The 26172-nt window shown below is 35.8% G+C and overlaps 2 protein-coding genes across 3 annotated transcripts in view; one reads left to right on the top strand and one right to left on the bottom strand.

The window, feature by feature from the left end:
* ATRNL1 (attractin like 1) overlaps positions 1–26172 on the bottom strand; it is a 1027996-nt gene that overhangs the window by 607199 nt on the left and 394625 nt on the right. The window lies entirely within an intron of this gene.
* On the top strand, positions 4802–4993 carry LOC119510405 (cytochrome c oxidase subunit 7C, mitochondrial-like). Its single transcript, XM_037804689.1, has one exon. The coding sequence runs from the start codon at positions 4802–4804 to the stop codon at positions 4991–4993; it is 192 nt and encodes a 63-aa protein (XP_037660617.1).

The following is a 26172-nucleotide window of genomic DNA, read 5'->3' on the forward strand; positions in this document are numbered from 1 at the left end:
TAGGATGGAATGTATGCTGTGTGAACAAAACCATATTAAAAAAAAAATGAGTTGATGACAAAACCTCGAGGGCAATACACTGAGTGAAATAGGCCAGACACATAAGGACAATTATTGCAGGGTCTCACTGATAGGAACTAATTATAATATGTAAACTCATAGACATGAAATATAAGGTACCAAGATACAGGACGAGGCTTAAGAATGGGGAGTGGTTGCTTAGTATGAGCAGAATGTTCAATAGGATGAACTTAAATGTTTGGAAATGAACAGGGGTGTTCGTAGCAAGATGTGAGAATAACTAACAGTACTGAATGGTGTGTGAATGAGGTGGAAAGGGGAAGCTCAGAGTCATATATGTCACCAGAAGGAAAGTTGGAGGTCAAAAGATGGGAATGTATAAAACTGAATCCTATGGTGGGCAATGTCCATGATCAACTGTACAAATACTAGAAATCGCTTCCATGAACCAGAACAAATGTATGACAATACAATTAGAAGTTAATAATAGAGGGGCATATAGGGAAGAAATGTATACCTATTGCAAACTATATACTACAATTATTAGTATTTCAACATTTTTTCATAAACAGTAACAAATGTACTATATCAATACTATGAGTCAACAATTGAAGGGGGTTGGTTAGGGATGGGGAGGATTAGAGTTTCCTTTTCTTTTTTTCTTTCTTCATCTTTCACTTTATTTCTTGTCTGGAGTAATGAAAAGTTTTCAAAAATTGAACAAAAATTAAGTGTGGTGATGGATGCACAGCTGTATGAGGGCACCCAGGGGCAATTGACTGTACACTTTGGATCTTTGGATAATTGTATGGTATCTGAACAATCTCAATAAAAATGAAAAAAAAAAACCATTCCTATGAAGAAAAATCCAGGACCAACTGACCACCTTGGTGAATGCTACTTTAAAAATGTGGAGGCAAAAGTTCTTAAACAGGACTAAAAAGTGGTAACAGAGAAAGGTTAATATATTGGATAATACTTTCTCTTCCTCAAAGGAGATAGAAAACTTTCAAACTCCAAACTACAAAGTAATATTTACTACACATATCACCAACAAAAAAATTGTATCTAGAATGAATAAAACATTACTACAAATGTAGAAGTAAATGAGAATCCAGTAGAAAAGTTACAAGAAACTTCAAGGAACACAGCTTCCTAAAAGGAAATTCAATTGGTGATTAAACATATAAAAACATATAAAAATGATCAATCTCTTTAGTTATTAAGAGAATGTAAATTCAAATCACAATAAATCCAATGCACATCCACTAGAATGGTTAAAATTAAAATCCTTACAATATCAAGTGGAGCATTAAGAACAGTCATATAGCCTTGTAGGAAGTATAATTTTTCATAACCACTTTAGAAAAGAATTAATCTTCTGATGTGAAAAATATGAACAGCGAATAAATAACCAACAAAAATGTATGCTCCTGTTAATATATTTATAAATATTCAAAAGGCATTAGCTGTAATGATAAACAATTTTAACAAATTCCAGCAAAAGGAGAATTAAAAATATTAACAATAAGTAAATAGAATAAATTAAGCTACAACACTGAAAAGGATCTAATTCCATATACATGGATACAACTTGGATGAATCTCAAAACACTATGTTAAGTGAAAGTTACTAGACACAGAAGGATACAGATAATCAAGTACTTTGAATGGATCTTTTAAACATGCATGATAGGTGTCAGAGTATGAAATATTCACTGATGTGGTTGCAGATTACACATTGCAATTTATATGGAATGACAAGTGGACTCAAATAGCCAAAACAACCTTGAAAAAGAATAAAGTTGAATGTCTCACCCTTCAAAGTTTCAAAACTTATCACAGAGTTACAGTAATCAAAACGGTGTGGTACTGGCATGAGAACAGACAAATAGACCAATAGAATAGAACTGGGAGTTCAGAAACAAACCCACACACCTATAGCCAACTGATTTCTCACAATGGTGCCAAGTCCACTCAATGAGGAAAAATGGCTGGGAAAACTGGATATCTACATGCAAAAGAACGAAAGTGCACTCCTAATTTATACTATATGCAAAAATTAAACTTAATGCATAATCTAAAACCATAAAACTGTCAGAAGAAACATAGGGGGAACTCTTAACTCTTCAGGACTTTGTATTAGGCAAATGAATAACTAGATATGATATCTTAAGCAAAAGCAACAATAGAAAAGATAGATAAATTGGACCCCTTCAAAGTTAAACATTTTGGGGCATCAAAGGATATTATCAAGAAAGGGAAAAAGAAAACTTAAAAATTGGAAGAAAATATTTGCAAATCAAGTATTTGCAAATCATGATAAGGTTTTAATATTCAGAATATATAACGCCTTCCTGCAATTCAACAATAAAAAGACAAACAACCCAATTTACAAAATGGACAAGGGACTTGAATAGATATTTCTCCAAAGCACATGGTCAGTAAGCATATGAAAAATGCTCAATAAGCGTATGAAAAATGCTCAATATCATTAGCTATTAGGGAAATGCAAATCAAAACCACAATGAAATATCACTTCATATGTACCAGGATGGCTATTATGTAAAAACCAAAATTGCAAGTTGTGTTGGTTTGAAGATGTATGTACCCCAGAAAAAAACATATTCTTAAACTTAATCCATTTCTGTGGGTGTGAACTCATTGTAATTAGGAATTTTTGATGAGGTTACTTCAGTTAAGGTGTGGCCCACCTCAATCAGGATAAGTCTTAATCCTATTATTGGAATCCTTTATAAGTGGAATGAAATTCAGACAAAAAAAAGCCAGAGGGAGTAGCCAGCAGCTGAACATCAACAGAACCCAGAAGAGAAGGTTGAGACCAGGAAATACCACCATGTGCCTTGTCATATGACAAGCTAAGGACCAGGGATCGCCAGTAGCCAGCCCCAGAGCACCACATTCCTAAGGGAGAAAGCACAGCCTTGATGATGCCTTGATTTGGATTTTTTCCCTAACCTCAACTGTGAGCAAATAAATCCCCATTGTTTAACCAGACCCATTTCATGGAATTTCCATGAGCAGCCTAGAAAACCAAAACACAAGTGTTGGCAAGGATGTGCACAAGCTGGCACTCTCATACACTGCTGGCACTCTCATACACTTCTTGTGGCAATATAAAATGGTGTAGTGGCTGTGGAAAAACAGTTTGGTTGTTCCTAAAAATATTAAACATATAATTACCATATGACCAGCAATACCATTCCTTGGTATATACCCTGAAGAACTGAAAGCAGAGACTCAAACAGATACCTATACACCACTGTTTATAGCATAGCAGTATTATTAACAATAGCCAAAAGAAAGAAACAACCCAAGTGTCCACTGACACATGAATGGATAAATAAAAGGTGATAAATAATACAATTGAATACTATTTAGCTATAAAAAGGAATGAAGTCATGATACATGCTATAACATGGATAAACCTGAATACATTATGCTGACTGAAGCCACTTAGGATATATTAATAATAATAATGTATAATTATTATAATAACTTATTTCGTTATTCTAAAAAACTAGAATATGCAAATTCATAGAGACAAAAAGAAAGTATAGGTTACCAGGAAAAGGACAAGGGCATTGGGTAGTTGTTGCTTAAAGACTGAAGGGATTCTGTTTCAGGTAGTGAAATGTTTTAGGAAAAAAAGGTGGGGATGACAACACATCATTACAAAAATAATTAATGCTACTGAACTGTACACTTAAAAATGGTTAAAATGGCAAATTTTAGGTTATATTTTAGTTAACACAATTTAAAAAAAAGAAACTAACACTTGTCAAGTGTTGGTATAATATAAAAGAATAGCCACAATTGTCTGTAGAAAAAGTTAAAAAAATATCCTCCCTTTTCCACCAACATATTTGTGAGGATCAATTTTCTTCATATTGTTCAACGGAAACTATATAGCATGAACAGACAGATTTCAAAAGCAGATATGAGAATCCAGCTACCTTCTATTAAGCCAAACAAAAACATTTGTAAATATGCAAAAAGATGCCATTCTTCTCAGTATTTTTCCTATTGAAATACATATTTATTTTTCACAACAAATGAGTTTTATTTTAACATATTTCTCTGGTTTGCTAAAGCTGATGAAATACAAAATATCAGAAATAGATTGGCTTTTACCATGGGGATTTATTAGGTTGTAGATATACAGTCCTAAAGCCAAGAAAATGTCCAAATTAAGGCATCAAGAGGTAGATACTGTCTCTGAGGAAAAGCCAATGGCATCCGGGGTTCCTCTGTCACATGGAAGGCACATGGCGATGTCCACTAGTCCTTCTTCTCCTTGGTTCTGGTTTCAAAATGGCTTTCTCCAAAATGTCTCTGCACTTCTTTATCTCTTAGCTTCTCTCTCTCAGCTCCTGTGCATCCTTGCTTATTTCTCCCAGGGTGTTTCTCTCAAAGTGTCTGGGGGTCCTCTCTTAGCTTCTCCAGGCAAATTCTGGATTTCATCTCAGCTTCTCCCCTGGTTCTGGTCAACAGCTGTCTCCACAATGTCCCTGGGCATTTTCTCTCTAAGTGTCTCTGAGCTCTCTTCAAATGTCTCTGCCTTATATCCTCTCATAGAGGATGCCAGTAAACTAATTAAGACTCTCCTTGAGAGGGTGGGGTCACAACTCCATGGAAATAATCTAACCAAAAGGTCCCACCCACAATAGGTCTGCCCCCAGAAGAGTAGATTAAAAGCATATAGTTGATTTTCTTTTGCCCTTGGTGTCTGCACTTTTCACAGAGCCTTCAACAGTGCCATGTTGGGGCAGAGCATCTGGAGGTTCACAACCTCTGTGGTACAAAGGAGCCACTATGAGAAGGATCCTGGGAAGAATTTTCCATTTTCAGTGGAAAACAAGTGGTGGCTACTAGTTATGATGACTTGGTACTTTGGATCTGGATTTGTCACACCTTTCTTTACAGTCAGACACCAACTTCTTAAGAAATAAGGATTCATCCATGAAAGAGCTATGAAAAGGAACATTTTAAGAAGCTCAGTCCTGAAATAAGGATCAAACTCTGTTAAACTCATATATTAAACTCACATAACATATTAGATATGTTTGTAAATAAACTTACTACATGAATGCCTAATGCCTCTTATTCTCTGAAATATGGAATGTGTTAATTGAGTATGTGCTTGATTTTTATTTTGGTAATACTCCATTATTAGTTTTCTGATTAAAATACGTATGGATTTTAAAAAAAGAATATAACCTTTTATGGGGTACTTAACAGATTCAAACCAGCACACATATAACTTGATAATTTATTTTAAATAGATTCATCAAATATATTTAAATGTCTCATTTTAAATTTATAATACTGTAAATATTGACTGAGAAAATTCACATAAACAAAAGCTTTCTCAGATCTTCAAAAATTAAGACTTTAAAGGGGTACCAAGAATGAAAAGTTTGAGAACCACTGACCTAGGGGCTACACTCAATTAGGATCAGTCTGTAAATTTACTTAGCTTGAGGATTCCTGCAGCATGTAGGTAGTGTAAATTTGAACTCCATACCCACATGCAACTCTGACTGGAGTATTAAATTCTCCTTGGAGACTTCTTTCCTACACAAAGCCCTGGTCCCATTTTGATTCCTCAGGATTGTAATTCTAGTCATTCTTACACTAAGGGAGTAGCGTTTTGGGTTAATCAGGGTCTTGGTTTCAGCTTTGTACCTCACTCAGGTGCAAAACTACAAAACTATATTCCTCTGAGCCAACACAGCATCAGTTCAGAAGAATCCCACTCTGATTTTAATTTACCTCTTTTTTTGTGATCATCAGGGACTATTTCATTTTTTTATCTCAAACTCAGCTATATGTCTTTATTTTTAAAATTCAATTTTATCTACGACTTCTAGTATTTTCTGGAGAAGGCAGGGATCCACAGTAGCATCTCTGATGCTCCCTTGTAAACGACTTGCTTTCTTTTACTCACACACACTCACACACTCATGCACCCATGCACTTACACACAGAATGAGGACTTTGTACCCGACAAGAAATAGATATATATTTTAATGAAAATAGGACATAAAAAAAAATGATCTGATATATGACAAGTAAAAACAATCATTTCAAAAAGTAAGAACCATATGGTCTGCATTCTCTGATTATAGTGCAAAAAAAATTCACCTTTTTTTAAAAAGGCAACTGATAATTTAATGTTTTCAAACTTAATAAAATTTCTAAAAATAACTATTAGAGTAAAAACATGATCAAAATCAAAATTACTGATAATTTAGAGAATATTTTACATTAAAAAAAACAAATACAGATTGAACAGTGATTATTCTGAAACTTAGCATAGTCAGAACATGAATCTGTGGGATTCAAGTCAGTATATATTTTATGTAAATATTCCCCTTGGGGAAAGAAAATCATTATTAAGAAGGTTCCCTATATAAAGAAACTTTAATTTTAATAAACACTAAATAGTTTGCATTAGAATTTGGAAAATGAAAAGGAGAATAATACATAGCTAATAAATACTACTTTTAAGCTTTCACACAAATTTTCAGCAAGAATAATGTTTGGGGGTGGGGGAGTATGGATGCAAAATGGCAGACGAGAGGAAGCGGAGCAAGATGGCAGACTGGTGAGCTGTATGTTTTAGTTACTCCTCCAGGAAAGTAGGTAAAAAGCCAGGAACTGCGTGGACTGGACACCACAGAGCAATCTGTCTTTGGGCATACTTCATACAACACTCATGAAAACATGGAACTGCTGAGATCAGCGAAATCTGTAAGTTTTTGCGGCCAGGGGACCCGCGCCCCTCCCTGCCAGGCTCAGTCCCGGGGGAGGAGGGGCTGTCAGCTCCAGGAAGGAGAAGGGAGAATTGCAGTGGCTGCTCTTACCGGAAACTCATTCTACTGATTCAAACTCCAACCATAGATAGACTGAGGCCAGACACCAGAGACTCTGAGAGCAGCCAGCCCAGCAGAGAGGAGACAGGCATAGAAAAAAAACAACACGAAAAACTCCAAAATAAAAGCAGAGGATTTTTGGAGTTCTGGTGAACACAGAAAGGGGAAGGGCGGAGATCAGGCCTTGAGGCGCATATGCAAATCCCGAAGCAAGGCTGATCTCTCTGCCCTGGGCACCTTTCCTTAATGGCCCTGGTTGCTTTGTCTATTAGCATTTCAATAACCCATTAGATCTCTGAGGAGGGCCGTTGTTTTTTTTTTTTTTTTTTTTTTTTTTTTTTTTTTTTTTAATCCTTTTTGCTTTTTCTAAAACAATTACTCTAAGAAGCTCAATACAGAAAGCTTCAAAGAATTGAAATTTGGGCACGTCAAGTCAAGAGCAGAACTAAGAGAGCTCTGAGACAAAAGGCAATAATCCAGTGGCTGAGAAAATTCACTAAACAACACAACTTCCCAAGAAAAGGGGGGTGTCCGCTCACAGCCACCATCCTGGTGGACAGGAAACACTCCTGCCCATCGCCAGCCCCATAGCCCAGAGCTGCCCCAGACAACCCAGTGTGACGGAAGTGCTTCAAATAACAGGCACACACCACAAAACTGGGCGTGGACATTAGCCTTCCCTGCAACCTCAGCTGAATGTCCCAGAGCTGGGAAGGGGGAGCAGTGTGAATTAACAGAGCCCCATTCAGCCATCATTTGAGCAGACTGGGAGCCTCCCAACACAGCCCAGCAGCCCAGAACTGCCCTGGGGGGACGGCACTCACCTGCGACATAGCACAGTCATCCCTCAACAGAGGACCCGGGGTGCACAGCCTGGAAGAGGGGCCCACTTGCAAGTCTCAGGAGCCATACGCCAATACCAAAGACTTGTGGGTCAGTGGCAGAGACAAACTGTGGCAGGACTGAACTGAAGGATTAGACTATTGCAGTAGCTTTAAAACTCTAGGATCATCAGGGAGATTTGATTGTTAGGGCCACCCCCCCTCCCCGACTGCCCAGAAACACGCCCCACATACAGGGCAGGCAACACCAACTACACACGCAAGCTTGGGACACCAATTGGGCCCCACAAGACTCACTCCCCCACTCACCAAAAAGGCTAAGCAGGGGAGATCTGGCTTGTGGAGAACAGGTGGCTCGTGGACGCCACCTGCTGGTTAGTTAGAGAAAGTGTACTCCACGAAGCTGTAGATCTGATAAATTAGAGATAAGGACTTCAACTGGTCTACAAACCCTAAAAGAACCCTATCAAGGTCAGCAAATGCCACGAGGCCAAAAACAACAGAAAATTATAAAGCATATGAAAAAACCAGACGATATGGATAACCCAAGCCCAAGCACCCAAATCAAAAGACCAGAAGAGACACACCTAGAGCAGCTACTCAAAGAACTAAAGATGAACAATGAGACCCTAGTACAGGATATGAAGGAAATCAAGAAGACCCTAGAAGAGCATAAAGAAGACATTGCAAGACTAAATAAAAAAATGGATGATCTTATGGAAATTAAAGAAACTGTTGACCAAATTAAAAAGATTCTGGACACTCATAGTACAAGACTAGAGGAAGTTGAACAACGAATCAGTGACCTGGAAGATGACAGAATGGAAAATGAAAACATAAAAGAAAGAATGGGGAAAAAAAATTGAAAAACTCGAAATGGACCTCAGGGATATGATAGATAATATGAAACGTCCGAATATAAGACTCATTGGTGTCCCAGAAGGGGAAGAAAAGGGTAAAGGTCTAGGAAGAGTATTCAAAGAAATTGTTGGGGAAAACTTCCCAAATCTTCTAAACAACATAAATACACAAATCATAAATGCTCAGCGAACTCCAAATAGAATAAATCCAAAAAAACCCACTCCGAGACATATACTGATCACACTGTCAAACATAGAAGAGAAGGAGCAAGTTCTGAAAGCAGCAAGAGAAAAGCAATTCACCACATACAAAGGAAACAGCATAAGACTAAGTAGTGACTACTCAGCAGCCACCATGGAGGCGAGAAGGCAGTGGCACGATATATTTAAAATTCTGAGTGAGAGGAATTTCCAGCCAAGAATACTTTATCCAGCAAAGCTCTCCTTCAAATTTGAGGGAGAGCTTAAATTTTTCACAGACAAAGAAATGCTGAGAGAATTTGCTAACAAGAGACCTGCCCTACTGGAGATACTAAAGGGAGCCCTACAGACAGAGAAACAAAGACAGGACAGAGAGACTTGGAGAAAGGTTCAGTACTAAAGAGATTCGGTATGGGTACAATAAAGGATATTAATAGAGAGAGGGAAAAATATGGCAAACATAATCCAAAGGATAAGATGGCCGATTCAAGAAATGCCTTCACGGTTTTAACGTTGAATGTAAATGGATTAAACTCCCCAATTAAAAGATATAGATTCGCAGAATGGATCAAAAAAAATGAACCATCAATATGTTGCATGCAAGAGACTCATCTTAGACACAGGGACACAAAGAAACTGAAAGTGAAAGGATGGAAAAAAATATTTCATGCAAGCTACAGCCAAAAGAAAGCAGGTGTAGCAATATTAATCTCAGATAAAATAGACTTCAAATGCAGGGATGTTTTGAGAGACAAAGAAGGCCACTACATACTAATAAAAGGGGCAATTCAGCAAGAAGAAATAACAATCGTAAATGTCTATGCACCCAATCAAGGTGCCACAAAATACATGAGAGAAACATTGGCAAAACTAAAGGAAGCAATTGATGTTTCCACAATAATTGTGGGAGACTTCAACACATCACTCTCTCCTATAGATAGATCAACCAGACAGAAGACCAATAAGGAAATTGAAAACCTAAACAATCTGATAAATGAATTAGATTTAACAGACATCTACAGGACATTACATCCCAAATCAACAGGATACACATACTTTTCTAGTGCTCACGGAACTTTCTCCAGAATAGATCATATGCTGGGACATAAAACAAGCCTCAATAAATTTAAAAAGATTGAAATTATTCAAAGCACATTCTCTGACCACAATGGAATACAATTAGAAGTCAATAACCATCAGAGACTTAGAAAATTCACAAATACCTGGAGGTTAAACAACACACTCCTAAACAATCAGTGGGTTAAAGAAGAAATAGCAAGAGAAATTGCTAAATATATAGAGACGAATGAAAATGAGAACACAACATACCAAAACCTATGGGATGCAGCAAAAGCAGTGCTAAGGGGGAAATTTATAGCACTAAACGCATATATTAAAAAGGAAGAAAGAGCCAAAATCAAAGAACTAATGGATCAACTGAAGAAGCTAGAAAATGAACAGCAAACCAATCCTAAACCAAGTACAAGAAAAGAAATAACAAGGATTAAAGCAGAAATAAATGACATAGAGAACAAAAAAACAATAGAAAGGATAAATATCACCAAAAGTTGGTTCTTTGAGAAGATCAACAAGATTGACAAGCCCCTAGCTAGACTGACAAAATCAAAAAGAGAGAAGACCCATATAAACAAAATAATGAATGAAAAAGGTGACATAACTGCAGATCCTGAAGAAATTAAAAAAATTATAAGAGGATATTATGAACAACTGTATGGCAACAAACTGGATAATGTAGAAGAAATGGACAATTTCCTGGAAACATATGAACAACCTAGACTGACCAGAGAAGAAATAGAAGACCTCAACCAACCCATCACAACCAAAGAGATCCAATCAGTCATCAAAAATCTTCCCACAAATAAATGCCCAGGGCCAGATGGCTTCACAGGGGAATTCTACCAAACTTTCCAGAAAGAACTGACACCAATCTTACTCAAACTCTTTCAAAACATTGAAAAAAAATGGAACACTACCTAACTCATTTTATGAAGCTAACATCAATCTAATACCAAAACCAGGCAAAGATGCTACAAAAAAGGAAAACTACCGGCCAATCTCCCTAATGAATATAGATGCAAAAATCCTCAACAAAATACTTGCAAATCGAATCCAAAGACACATTAAAAAAATCATACACCATGACCAAGTGGGGTTCATTCCAGGCATGCAAGGATGGTTCAACATAAGAAAAACAATCAATGTATTACAACACATTAAAAACTCGAAAGGGAAAAATCAATTGATCATCTCAATAGATGCTGAAAAAGCATTTGACAAAATCCAACATCCCTTTTTGATAAAAACACTTCAAAAGGTAGGAATTGAAGGAAACTTCCTCAACATGATAAAGAGCATATATGAAAAACCCACAGCCAGCATAGTACTCAATGGTGAGAGACTGAAAGCCTTCCCTCTAAGATCAGGAACAAGACAAGGATGCCCGCTGTCACCACTGTTATTCAACATTGTGCTGGAAGTGCTAGCCAGGGCAATCCGGCAAGACAAAGAAATAAAAGGCATCCAAATTGGAAAAGAAGAAGTAAAACTGTCATTGTTTGCAGATGATATGATCTTATATCTAGAAAACCCTGAGAAATCAACGATACACCTACTAGAGCTAATAAACAAATTTAGCAAAGTAGCGGGATACAAGATTAATGCACATAAGTCAGTAATGTTTCTATATGCTAGAAATGAACAAACTGAAGAGACACTCAAGAAAAAGATACCATTTTCAATAGCAACTAAAAAAATCAAGTACCTAGGAATAAACTTAACCAAAGATGTAAAAGACCTATACAAAGAAAACTACATAACTCTACTAAAAGAAATAGAAGGGAACCTTAAAAGATGGAAAAATATTCCATGTTCATGGATAGGAAGGCTAAATGTCATTAAGATGTCAATTCTACCCAAACTCATCTACAGATTCAATGCAATCCCAATCAAAATTCCAACAACCTACTTTGCAGACTTGGAAAAGCTAGTTATCAAATTTATTTGGAAAGGGAAGATGCCTCGAATTGCTAAAGACACTTTAAAAAAGAAAAACGAAGTGGGAGGACTTACACTCCCTGACTTTGAAGCTTATTATAAAGCCACAGTTGCCAAAACAGCATGGTACTGGCACAAAGATAGACATATAGATCAATGGAATCGAATTGAGAATTCAGAGATAGACCCTCAGATCTATGGCCGACTGATCTTTGATAAGGCCCCCAAAGTCACCGAACTGAGCCATAATGGTCTTTTCAACAAATGGGGCTGGGAGAGTTGGATATCCATATCCAAAAGAATGAAAGAGGACCCCTACCTCACCCCCTACACAAAAATTAACTCAAAATGGACCAAAGATCTCAATATAAAAGAAAGTACCATTAAACTCCTAGAAGATAATGTAGGAAAACATCTTCAAGACCTTGTATTAGGAGGCCACTTCCTAGACTTTACACCCAAAGCACAAGCAACAAAAGAGAAAATAGATAAATGGGAACTCCTCAAGCTTAGAAGTTTCTGCACCTCAAAGGAATTTCTCAAAAAGGTAAAGAGGCAGCCAACTCAATGGGAAAAAATTTTTGGAAACCATGTATCTGACAAAAGACTGATATCTTGCATATACAAAGAAATCCTACAACTCAATGACAATAGTACAGACAGCCCAATTATAAAATGGGCAAAAGATATGAAAAGACAGTTCTCTGAAGAGGAAATACAAATGGCCAAGAAACACATGAAAAAATGTTCAGCTTCACTAGCTATTAGAGAGATGCAAATTAAGACCACAATGAGATAACATCTAACACCGGTTAGAATGGCTGCCATTAAACAAACAGGAAACTACAAATGCTGGAGGGGATGTGGAGAAATTGGAACTCTTATTCATTGTTGGTGGGACTGTATAATGGTTCAGCCACTCTGGAAGTCAGTCTGGCAGTTCCTTAGAAAACTAGAGATAGAGCTACCATTCGATCCAGCGATTGCACTTCTCGGGATATACCCGGAAGATCGGAAAGCAGTGACACGAACAGATATCTGCACGCCAATGTTCATAGCAGCATTATTCACAATTGCCAAGAGATGGAAACAACCCAAATGTCCATCAACAGATGAGTGGATAAATAAAATGTGGTATATACACACGATGGAATACTACGCGGCAGTAAGAAGGAACGATCTGGTGAAACATATGACAACATGGATGAACCTTGAAGACATAATGCTGAGCGAAATAAGCCAGGCACAAAAAGAGAAATATTATATGCTACCACTAATGTGAACTTTGAAAAATGTAAAACAAATGGTTTATAATGTAGAATGTAGGGGAACTAGCAGTAGAGAGCAATTAAGGAAGGGGGAACAATAATCCAAGAAGAACAGATAAGCTATTTAACGTTCTGGGGATGCCCAGAAATGACTATGGTCTGTTAATTTCTGATGGATGTAGTAGGAACAAGTTCACTGAAATGTTGCTATAGTATGTAACTTTCTTGGGGTAAAGTAGGAACATGTTGGAAGTTAAGCAGTTATCTTAGGTTAGTTGTCTTTTTCTTACTCCCTTGCTATGGTCTCTTTGAAATGTTCTTTTATTGTATGTTTGTTTTCTTTTTAACATTTTTTTTCATACAGTTGATTTGAAAAAAGAAGGGAAAGTTAAAAAAAAAAAAAAAAGAAAAAAGACAAACAAGGAAAAAAAAAAAAAAAAAAAAAACGATGTAGTGCCCCCTTGAGGAGCCTGTGGAGAATGCAGGGGTATTCGCCTACCCCACCTCCATGGTTGCTAACATGACCACAGACATAGGGGACTGGTGGTTTGATGGGTTGAGCCCTCTACCATAAGTTTTACCCTTGGGAAGACGGTTGCTGCAAAGGAGAGGCTAGGCCTCCCTGTATTTGTGCCTAAGAGTCTCCTCCTGAATGCCTCTTTGTTGCTCAGATGTGGCCCTCTCTCTCTGGCTAAGCCAACTTGAAAGGTGAAATCACTGCCCTCCCCCCTACGTGGGATCAGACACCCAGGGAAGTGAATCTCCCTGGCAACGTGGAATATGACTCCCGGGGAGGAATGTAGACCCGGCATCGTGGGATGGAGAACATCTTCTTGACCAAAAGGGGGATGTGAAAGGAAATGAAATAAGCTTCAGTGGCAGAGAGATTCCAAAACGAGCCGAGAGATCACTCTGGTGGGCACTCTTACGCACACTTTAGACAACCTTTTTTAGGTTCTAAAGAATTGGGGTAGCTGGTGGTGGATACCTGAAACTATTAAACTACAACCCAGAACCCATGAATCTCGAAGACAGTTGTATAAAAATGTAGCTTATGAGGGGTGACAGTGGGATTGGGAATGCCATAAGGACCAAACTCCACTTTGTCTAGTTTATGGATCGATGTGTAGAAAAGTAGGGGAAGCAAACAAACAGACAAAGGTACCTAGTGTTCTTTTTTACTTCAATTGCTCTTTTTCACTCTAATTATTATTCTTGTTATTTTTGTGTGTGTGCTCATGAAGGTGTCAGGGATTGATTTAGGTGATGAATGTACAACTATGTAATGGTACTGTAAACAATCGAAAGTACAATTTGTTTTGTATGACTGCGTGGTATGTGAATATATCTCAATAAAATGATGATTAAAAAAAAAAAAAAAAAACATTTTATGAACATACCATTATTAAGGTACTCATCAACTTATTAGAGTGTAATTCAAGAAAATACCTAGCTATGTAACTTCTGTGCTATTAAATTTATTTTAAATAAATTTATTTTATTTAAAAAAAAAAAAAAAAAATGGCAGACGAGAAAGTTTTACAGATTACTCCCTCCTTGAGGAAAATGAATGAGCTGGAAATAGGGATTATCACTGATTAGGTGGTAACTCTGGCACTAGAATGGACATTTAGAAAAACTATAGGAGTGCAGACGAAGGCAGAGGCTGCCAAGAGTTCAGCTTTTGTAAGTAAAAGTAAGAACCAGTGGTGAACCCCCATTACTTGGCCCCAGGGCAGTGGCCATGGAAACAGAGGTGGTTATGGAAAGTCAGCCTGGATTCTGGAAGTGGCCAGCTAGAGGCAGAGTGAGCAGAGGAAACCTTGTCCTCCAAAAGTTGTTGTTGGAGGTGAAGGTCAGTCTCAGGCATCCCTAAGGACCAGCACAGATGCTGACTCTCTGGATAGCAGTGGCTTCTGGCCTTTTGCCAGCATCCAACAGGATATAAAAAGCTTCTGCACCACCTTTGGGAGGTTGTTCTTTGTCTTCTATGTCTTCTATGTTTTTTAATTCAGCAGATCACTGAGCTCCAAGCACAGATTCTTGCCTTCATTTAGGACCTCATAGCAGCAGCATCTTCAGGCCACATACAGCTATTAACCAGGATATAGAGCCAGTGGTACTTGTTTGGGTCAGTTCTCTCTCTCTCTCTCTCTCTCTCTCTCTCTCTCTTTCTCTCCCCCCCTCCCTCTCTCTCTCTCTCTGGTGGATACTTGAGGGACCAGTGTACATGATGGCTTCAGTTTCAGCCTTGAAAGCAGCCACTTCTGGCCTCCCATTGGCATCTACCTAGAGACTTGGAGAGGCAGTACACTTTTTTTTTCTGGCATTTGGTCAGTTTGTTAGTACTTATCTTTCTTTTTTCTTCCTTTTTCTCTTTCTTTTCTTGTTTCCCTCTTTTTTGTTTGTTTGTTTGTTTGTTTCTTGTTCTGGGTCTGATAGACTGAGGCATGGGGGAACCAGATTTCCAGAGTTGCTACCGCATAATGTTCTGAATGTCCAGTTCTCAATAAAAATTTAGAAAAAAAAAACATACAAGAAGAGAGAAAAGTCTGGCCCAGTCACAGGAAAAAATAAATTTGAAAACTTTTCTGGAGGAAGCTCTGTCTCTGGAATCCTTATGAAAGATCTTAGATTAACTCTCTTAAATAAGATTAATGAACTAAATTGAAACATGGAGAAAGTACTAAAGGAAATCAGAAACACAATATATGAACAAAATGAGAATTTCAATAAAGATATGGAAATTATAAAGAAGAGTCAAATGGAAAGTCTGGAGCTAAAAAGTACAATGAAAAATTGAAATGAAAAATTCAATAGAGGCGATCAACAGCATATTAGAGGAGGGAGAGGAAAGGATCGGTGAAATTGAATATAACACACTTGAAACTGTCCAGTCAGAGGAGCTGAAATAAAAAGAATGAAAAATAAAATGAACAGAGCCTGAGAAACCTGTGGGATATCATCAGGCATACCAATTCATGTATCAGAGGAATCCTAGAAAGAGAAGAGAGTGATAAAGGGACAGAAAAAAAAAAAACTGGAGAAATAATGACTGAAAACTTCCAAAATCTGATAAGACACAAATATACAAATCCAAGAAGCTCAATGAATGCCAGACAGGATGAACCCAAAAAGACCTATGCTGAGACACATTAAAATCAAACTGTCAAATGCCAAGAACAAAGATAGAATCTTGAAAAGAACAAGAGAGAAGTGACACATTACATACAAGTCATTCTTATTAAGACTAACATCCTGTTTCGCAATGGAAACCATGAAGGCCAGAAGCAGTGGAAAGTCATATTTAAAGTGCTGAAAGAAAAACTGTTCTCCAATAATAATGTATTCAGCAACTGTCCTTCAAAAATGAGGGGGTAATTAAAATATTTCCAGTTAAACAAAAGCTGAGCGATTTCATTACCACTAAACCTGCCATACAAGAAATGTTAAAGGGAGTCCTATATGTTGAAAGGAAAGGAAACTAGACAGTAACTCAAAGCTTTATGAAGAAATAAATCTCCAATATAAGTAACTATATGGGTAAATAGGAATGCCAGTATTTTTGCATATTGAATTTGCAATGCTGTCTTTTATCTCTTAATTGCCTTAAAATTTCAATGCATAAAAAATAAGCACAAAGCCTTGCCACTGGGCACACAATATATAAAGATGTAATCTGTGACAAAAGCAACATAAAACGGAGGTATGGAGGGATATAGGAAAAGACTATATGTAGACTACTGAAAATAAGTTGGTATCAAAAAAACTAAGTTGTAATAGATTTAGGATATTAAATGTAATCCCCATGGTAACATAGAGAAATTTTCTTAAAAAAATCCACACAGAAGAAAATGCAAAGTGATTCAAAATGGCTTATTACAAAAGATCATCCAAACAATAAGGAAGGCAGTAATGGAGGAAAGGAGGGACAAATAAAAGGTATAAGACTTGCAAAATGGCAGAGGTCAGTCATGCCTTATCAATAATTACCACAAATGTAAATGGATTAAACTTTCCAATCAAAAGGCAGAAATTGGCAAAAGGTATAAAGAAGGATGAGCCCATATATGTTGTTTTATATAAGAGACTTATTTTAGATACAAAGATACAAACAGGTTGAAAGTGAAAGGATGGATAAAATATTCCATCCAAATCAGAAGAGGTCTGGGGTAGCTATACTAATATCACACAATATAGACTCTAAATTGAAAATCATTACAGTGGACAAAGAAGGACATGGTGGATAAAAGGGTCAATTCAAGAAGATATAACAATTATAAACATATGCAGCTAACATCAAGGCCCCAAAATATATGAAGCAAATATTGACAGAAATGAAGAGAATAATAGTTCTATCATACTAGTTGGAGATCTCACCACTTTCAAAACTGGATAAAACACCTAGACAGAGATCATTAAAGAAATGGAGGAACTGAGTAACAGACAAATATAGAACACTTTACCCAGCAATAGCAGAAAACACATTCTTTTACAACACACATGAATCATTCTCCAAGACAGACCATATCTTAGACCAAGTCTCAATTAATTTAAAAATATTGAAATCATACAAAATAACCCCTTCAACCATAATGGAGTGAAGTCAGAATCAATAACAGAAGGAAAATAAGAAAATTTTTACAAATATGTGGAAATGAAACAGCACACTCTTAAATAACCAATAAATTAAAGAAGAAATTACAAGAGAAATTTAAAAATATTTACAGTCAAAGAAAACAAACTCAATATGCCAAAACTTAAAACAGTGCTCAGAGGGAAATCTATAGCAACAGCTATATCTAACACCTATATTAATAAAGAGGAAAGATCTCCAATCAATAACCTAACTTTACATTTGAACTAGCAAAAGAAGAGGAAAGTAAACCCAAACTTAGCAGAAAGAAGGAAATAATTAAGATTAGAGTAGAGATAAATGAAATAGAGAATAGAAAAACAACTGAGAAAAATTTTAAGATAGTTCTTTTAAAACAATCAATAAAGTTGACAAACCTTTAGCCAGTTTTGAAAAGAAAAAAACAGAAAAGAAGCAAATAACAAAAATCAAAAATGAAAATGTCGATATTACTACTGACCTTACAGAAATAAAAAGGATTATAAAAGAACATTATGAACAAGTATATGCAACAAATTAGATAATTAAGATAAAATAGAAAAATTCCTACATATACATATTATGCTCAATGAAATAAGCAGGACACATTAAGTAAAAATATTTTATGACGTCACTTATAAGAGATGTCTAGAAATAGTAAATCTGCAAAGAAAGAAAGTAGATTAGAAGTTATCAGGGGATAGAAGAAGGATGGGAAAAGGAGCATATGTTTGGAGGATATGGAGTATGTATAAATAAAATTAAAATATATACACATATACTTTTCAATCTGGAAATATTGCCTCAATCCCCATCTGCCAGTTATCCTTAATAAAGAAAAATGCATATACCTTGGGTAAAGGACACTTGTTTTTTAGTCAAAGAAAACTAAGTGGAAGTCTTTCTCCAACACTAACTATATTGTGACCTTGGGCAAATTAACTTTTGTCAATCTCAATCTCCTTCACAGTAAAATGTGGATAATAATAGTACTAAAATTAACTTAAAGTTCTTAGCCCAGAGCCAGCCATTTAGTAGGGCTCAATACATGTTAACCATGGTGATGATGACAATGATGAAGAACACAAAAAACATTAATAAAAAATAAAGAAAAGAGACTGTATTTGCCTCTGCCAAATGTAAAAGTAAGCAAGACAAAAATGAAAAATTATTTTCTGAAATTATAATGGAATGTTTTCAATCATTTATCATTTTCCTCTAGAGGTAAGAGTGCTATACTATACAACATAGCCACTGCACTGGGGCCCCCAAGTATGAATCAAACTGACACAGTAATAAATAGCAATAATTTATCTTTTAACACATATGCATTTGAAAAGAGTCCATATTTTGATAAAACACCTACACATATACCAGATATATTTTCCATATTAATATGATGAAATTTAATATAATCTATTTCTTCACAGAAGGTTAAGTTGGAACATACTAGGATGCTATTTATTTCATCCCCTGATATTTCAAGATAACTTTTAATAATAACTATAGAAGCCTGAACAAAATAAATTAAATGCTTAAAGTGTTTTCTCTTTCTTTGGAATATGAATCTTTTTCTTTCTGTAATTGCTTCCAATGCATAATTGATTTATCCTATGCCTTAATTTGATACTTTGTTCATTCTTGAACAACTCTTTTATAGCAATTCTAAAGATTTGATATGTATTAGGAACTATTTTGACCACCTAGGGTAATGCCACATTATTCTGTTATGCCTACATCAATGTGATAATGAAACTGGAGGTCATGTACTGTGCTCAAGTCTAAGAGAAAACCTTCAATGAGAATAGCTCCAATAAAAGAGATCAGAGCAGAGGTCTGCAAAAATGTTAAAAAGAGAATGGGATTCAAAGAACAATTTGACTCCAAACACCCCACAGACAGTTGACTAACTTAGCTCCAGTAGTCACTCTTAATGAATAATCATATAAGGTTATTTATATGAAAGTACAACAATTAAGGATGTCAATCAAGGTGCTAAGTCAATAGTAATTACCCATGGCAGAGTATGCTAATTCCATCAACAAACAACCTTAAAATTTCAGCAGTTTTATGCATTAAAAGTTTGATTCTAACTGAAGACACAGTACAGTATGGTGGGTAGATATACATTTGAGATGAGAAGCGGGAGAGTTGGGGAAAAGGATTACTCCATGCAGTCTCCCAGCACCGGCTGTTCCCGGGCTCTGCAAACTTTTAGGTCCTCACCTTCCTCTCCGTTGAACCGTTGGATGGGGAAAGAGGGAGTGTACGGCACAGGAGCTTTTGAGGGACTAAGCCTGAAAACAGTGGAAATTACATCTGCCTTTTGCTCAGAACCCACTTACTGACCTCTCACCTAACTGCAATAGAGGCAGAGAAATATCACCCAGTTGTGTTAAGAAAGTTTTCACAATTGACAACTTAATAAAATTCAATCTAGTACAGTTCTAGGGAATGAGGTATTGGCTTAGAAAATATTCCAAAAGTACGCCTACTCAAAAGAGCTCAATATTTATTTGATACAGGAAGTTTTGGTGTTTAAGTTGAACTTCTTACCTGGAGTAGGAAATGGACACTACTAAATATGGTTTCATATCAGGCAAGTTTAAACTGGAGTAGTAACATGCTTTCTGAATGAATATCTTGAGATTTTTGGCTCTTGGTACTACTTACAGCATCTCAATGAATGTATGTTTTAGAAATAAAGCAAGCATAGGAGTTCCTAAGTATCTCATTTCTTAGACACCAAGGCTGCTTTCCAGCAGCAGAGGCAAAAAAGTGACATGGAAACATCCTGACAATATTTAGTGTTAATATTTGGAGACCATATTCACCAGCTGATTACACAATGTTGTTTATGAATTGATTTGCAAATTAGGTATGGTACAAAAAGTTAAGTGGTTATACAGAAAATGATTCTCCTCTGTATTCTTTGTAGAAAAACTTAATGTAGACTAAGACAGAGATGGTGAGTACTGATTTTCCCATTCCTATTTTTAAATGACACTAGTAATTGCAAAAAACAAAAGACTTAAGATAAAGTCATTCAACAATTATTTATAAAACCCCTGCTATGTGTGAGATACTGTTCTAGAAAACAAGACCCAGATTTGATCTTCCGAAAATGGAAGGGACATTGGCAACCCTCCCCCAAAAAATTAGACAAAACAACAAAAGAGAAAAATAGATAATAATCTTAGATATTGCTAGCCTAAAGTTTAACCAGGGAGGAAGAAAAAGCTTAGAAAGACAAGGCAAAGAAGATCCTCCTACGGCAGTGTTTCTCAAAGTGTGTCAGGGACTATTGTTTCAGAATCATCTGGAGTGCTTGTTAACAAAGCAGAATATTGGTCCCCATCTCCAAGTTTTAATCACCATACTACAGGAGATTCTCTGCACACTCCAGGAGTGCCTGAAGCCAAGCATAGGTAGCTATAAAAAAATTGTGAGATCTGTTGAAGAGGAAAGGTATAAGGAAGAGAAGAGGGGATTTGATTATGAATTAATCTACTCTTTTAAAAAAATGTTTAGTAATATTGCCATATATAAAAGAATTGTATTTATAATTCAATTTCATTGAGAAATTTTATTTTGAAGTTAGCTGTGAATAAAAAGTAAAAGTGATTCTGGATCAGCCAATCTATATTGATTAATCTATGAACATAATATCTAACATTACCATCAATATATGTAAATTTAATCAGAAGTCAATAAAATGCTCAAAGATATTATGTAACAACAAATGAAAAACTAAAAGTTTTTTGGCCAGATAAAGGAAAACATTGATTAAGTCAGTGGTTCTCAATGGGGATTAAGATGTGGGTAACATTTAGTTAACTCAATAATTGTGGAGTTCTAATGGAATTTCCTAAAAGAGGAGAAAAGGAGGCCAGGGATGTTAGACATCCTGAATGCACAAGGCAATCCAACAAAACAAAAAGTTGTCTAACTGGTGGTTTGATGGGTTGAGCTCTCTACCATAAGTTTTACCCTTGGGAAGACGGTTGCTGCAAAGGAGAGGCTAGGCCTCCCTATGGTTGTGCCTAAGAGCCTCCTCCCGAATGCCTCTTTGTTGCTCAGATGTGGCCCTGTCTCTCTACCTAAGCCAACTTGAAAGGTGAAATCACTGCCCTCCCCACTACGTGGGATCAGACACCCAGGGGAGTGAATCTCCCTGGCAACGTGGAATATGACTCCCGGGGAGGAATGTAGACCTGGCATCGTGGGACGGAGAACATCTTCTTGACCAAAAGGGGGATGTGAAAGGAAATGAAATAAGCTTCAGTGGCAGACAGATTCCAAAAGGAGCCGAGAGGTCACTCTGGTGGGCACTCTTACGCACAATTTAGACAACCCTTTTTAGGTTCTAAAGAATTGGGGTAGCTGGTGGTGGATACCTGAAACTACAACCCAGAACCCATGAATCTCGAAGACAGTTGTATAAAAATGTAGCTTATGAGGGGTGACAATGGGATTGGGAAAGCCATAAGGACCACACTCCACTTTGTCTAGTTTATGGATGGATGACTAGAAAAATAGGGGAAGGAAACAAACAGACAAAGGTACCCAGTGTTCTTTTTTACTTCAATTGCTCTTTTTCACTCTAATTATTATTCTTGTTATTTTTGTGTGTGTGCTAATGAAGGTGTCAGGGATTGATTTAGGTGATGAATGTACAACTATGTAATGGTACTGTAAACAATCGAAAGTACTATTTGTTTTGTATGACTGCGTGGTATGTGAATATATCTCAATAAAATGAAGATAAAAAAAAAAGTTGTCTAAAATCCCACACAATTTTTTTTTCTTAAGTATTATTGATAATAAAAGTAAACTGGAGATAACTTCAATATCTCACATTAATTTATGAATGCTGATATAATATGTCCACTAAATCATTATTTTGAAGCCATTAAAATTGGCCATTATAAAGATCACAATGGAATTGCTCTTTGTGTGATGCTTATAAAAAAGAAGAGAATGCAAAACTGTACTTGTGAAGCAAGTCCAATATTGTGAAAAAATATGCTTCTTTGGAAAAGACAGGAAAGAATGAAAGTGGTTTGTAAAGATAAACCTGTGGATAGATTTTTATTTCCATAATTATGGTATTATATTTTAGTATAATATAAGAAATTATGTTAATCAGAAACTTACAAGAAAAATATCTAAGCAACAGGTAAATTCACCCAGCAATCATTTCAGAGAAATTTAATAGTAGACATGTTCTTTTTCATACCCTCATCTTTAAACATGGGTCCAGTTCAGATTTCTCTCACTGATAACAAGTTTGAAACTGAATATTTGACAGCCAGAAATACTTTGGACTTATAGATATAAATAAAATGTAGCTATAGATCTAGATATGGATATGGATATTGGTATACCACTCCTAACAACAGGTTTCCTAATAATTTATGGGGATTTTTTTTTTTTTTGGCCAAATTCACACTCCATCTTCCCCCAATTTGCTTTTTCTACTCATCTCTTATAACCAATGTCATAGAATATTTGTCCTTTTATGCATTGCTTATTTCACATAGCAGAATGTTTCCATGGTTCTTCCATGTTGCAGTGTGAATCACAACTTCATTCTTTCCTAATATTCCATTGCATCCCCACATTTTGTTTATCTATTCATTTTTGATGGACACTTGGGTTGTTTCCACTTTTGGGCTATTGTGAATAATTCTGCTATACACATTGATGTACAAGTGTGTATAGCAAGTCTGCTTGAGACCTTGTTTTCACTTTCTTTGGATATACACCTAGAAGTGGAATTGCTGGGTCATATAATACTTCTACATTTAACAATTTTTAAAATAAATGTTTAATTTTTTATTTTTAAAATTTAAAAGTTCCAGATATACAGAACAGTTGTGAAGATATACAGAGTTCCCAGATACACCACACACAGTTTCCCCTATTTTTAACATCTTACATTAGTATGGTCCATTTGTCACAACTAATGAACCAAAACTGATCCATTATTATTGACTAAAGTCCATATTCTATTCGGGTTTCCTTAAGTTTTTATCTAATGTTCTTTTTCTGTTCTGGGATCCCATCCAGGATACCACTTTACATTTAGTCATCATTATCTCCCAGGCTCCTCTAGACTGTGACAGTTTCTCAGACTTCCTTCTTGTTGATGACTCTGACAGTTTGAGGAGACAGATATGTTTCAGAATGTTTCTCAATTTGGATTTGTCTAATGCTTTTCTTAAGGTCAGTAAGGGGTTATGGGTTGTGAGGAAGAGGATCACAGAGATAAAGTACCATTCCCATCAAGGATACCTGCTATCAACATGACTTATTACTGTTGATTTAACATGTTAAAGAAAATAAATCATGTGGTAAGCCAGTCTGACCAAGAACTGGACCTGTACATTTAATAAAATGATTAAACTGGCACAAATTCAGATTGCCAAATTTTTTTTTCTGAGAAGTTGTGAGTCGAAAGAAAAGTCATGCATAAGATACAGGGCTCCCATATATCACTATTATTAGCATCTTGCATTGACGTAATACATTTCTTACAATTGATTAAGAAAATTGTTATAATTGTACTATTAACTATATAGTCCATGGTTGAAATTAGGTTTTACTGTGTTGCATAGTTCTACAAATTTTTTTTTTAATTTTTATTCTAGTAACATACATACAACCCCAAATTTATACTTTTAACTTCATTCCAATATATAATTCAGTGCTGTTAATTACATTCACATTGTTGTGCTACCATCATTGCCATCCATTACCAGAACTTTTCCATGGTCCCAAATAGAAACTCTGTTCATTTTAAGCCTTAATTCCCTATTTGTAATCCCCACTCTACCCCGGTAACCTATATTCTAGATTTGACTCTATGAGTTTGCTTATTCTAATGATTTCATATCTGTGAGATCATACAATATTTAGTTACTCTGTGCTTTCAGTTTTTCAATAGTGTCAAGAAAAATCATGAATTTTCAGTTTGCCCAGGTTTTTATTCATTGTAAGGGTGAGAGTGATGCTCTTTCCAACTCTCTACATCCATCAGCAAAAACTGGAGGTGGTATAACCATGTTCATTTTGACCTCTTTGCTCTTACTGATGTTGTTTCCCCTTCTGCTTACCACACTCGCTCCCCTGAAAAATCTCACTCCTCCTTCAGGTTCCAGCTCAAATATTCTCTGTTCATACTATCCTTATTCTTCAAGAAGTATTAATCACTCCTTTTTCAGTACTCCATCAATACTTCCTTCATTCCATTCCACTAAATAAACTATCGAACACTTACTCTGTGAAACTGATATAATGGTCCCATGAGAAGCTGCTCTAGTAAGGGATACAGACAAGTAAATAGATAATGCAAGGCAGGAATTGGCAAATAGGAAGACCACCAATTTCAGTTTAGAAAGGCTAATAAAAGTATACAAAATACATGATTTCTAACTAGATACTTAAGGTCAAAACAATTACGCTGGAAAGAGGCAGGGGTTCATAAGCATCATAAATCACTAATGTAAGAAATTAATATATTAGATTTTCACTAGTGTCTCCACTGCTAAACTTCAAGCAAAAATTAAACTTAAGGCAAAAATCATGACTATTTATTTCTACAAATTATACCTAAAACTCACTTAATAATTATTTACTCATTTGAATGGCTAACTTTGCATCCTAACAAGAGCATTTTTCCAATATAAGCACACTATATCAAAAAATTACTATAAGGATGACCCTAATCTCTATTGTTGCTCACTCAAAAGCTAAATAAACCAAAAAAGTAATGAATATAATTCTACCTACAAATACTATCTACAAATTATTCTTTACTAAATTAGTATTCCATTTCTCCTCTCCTTGTAAAAAACAAATAAATAAGAACTACAGCAAAATGTACTTTCATCATTCAGAACTATATAATTTATTTTTCTAATATTTTATACATATGCTAAATTGTAACTCTGTATATCTAAGCTTATAAACTCATATATTCAAATATTTCTCTCTCTCGTTTGGAAACAAAAATATGCTACTGAAATACTACATTACAAAAAGGTAATTACTCTGGGTAGTTATACCATTTATGCAAAAATATAGTAAAAAATTAAAATTGTCTGTGTTTAGGATCATGATGGAATCTCAGAATGAAAATAAAATATTTTATTTTGCCCATAATACTTCCACTGTGGTCTATAGAAAATATTTTCAGTGCTGCATACTATTATCCAATCAACATAGAAGTTCATCAAGAGAAAGAACATTGCTTATGACCAGAGCTGGTAACATAATGCACCTTGTCCCCATGCAAATGAAAATGTGAGGCCCTTATTTAAAAATTACCAGTAATTTCAAGATTGCAACAGAAGAGCATTAAACCAAGTGTGATACCTTTCTAACTACATAGGCCACACCCCTGAAGTTGGCCCTGCTTATGACACCCATGTGTCAGTGTGGCAAAATA

This window comes from Choloepus didactylus, chromosome 15 (assembly GCF_015220235.1).
Source record: "Choloepus didactylus isolate mChoDid1 chromosome 15, mChoDid1.pri, whole genome shotgun sequence".
NCBI classification, from domain to species: domain Eukaryota; kingdom Metazoa; phylum Chordata; class Mammalia; order Pilosa; family Megalonychidae; genus Choloepus; species Choloepus didactylus.

Bases quoted from the DNA above. Each gene is read 5' to 3' on its own strand.
- LOC119510405 (XM_037804689.1), top strand. From the start codon at position 4,802: ATGTTGGGGCAGAGCATCTGGAGGTTCACAACCTCTGTGGTACAAAGG.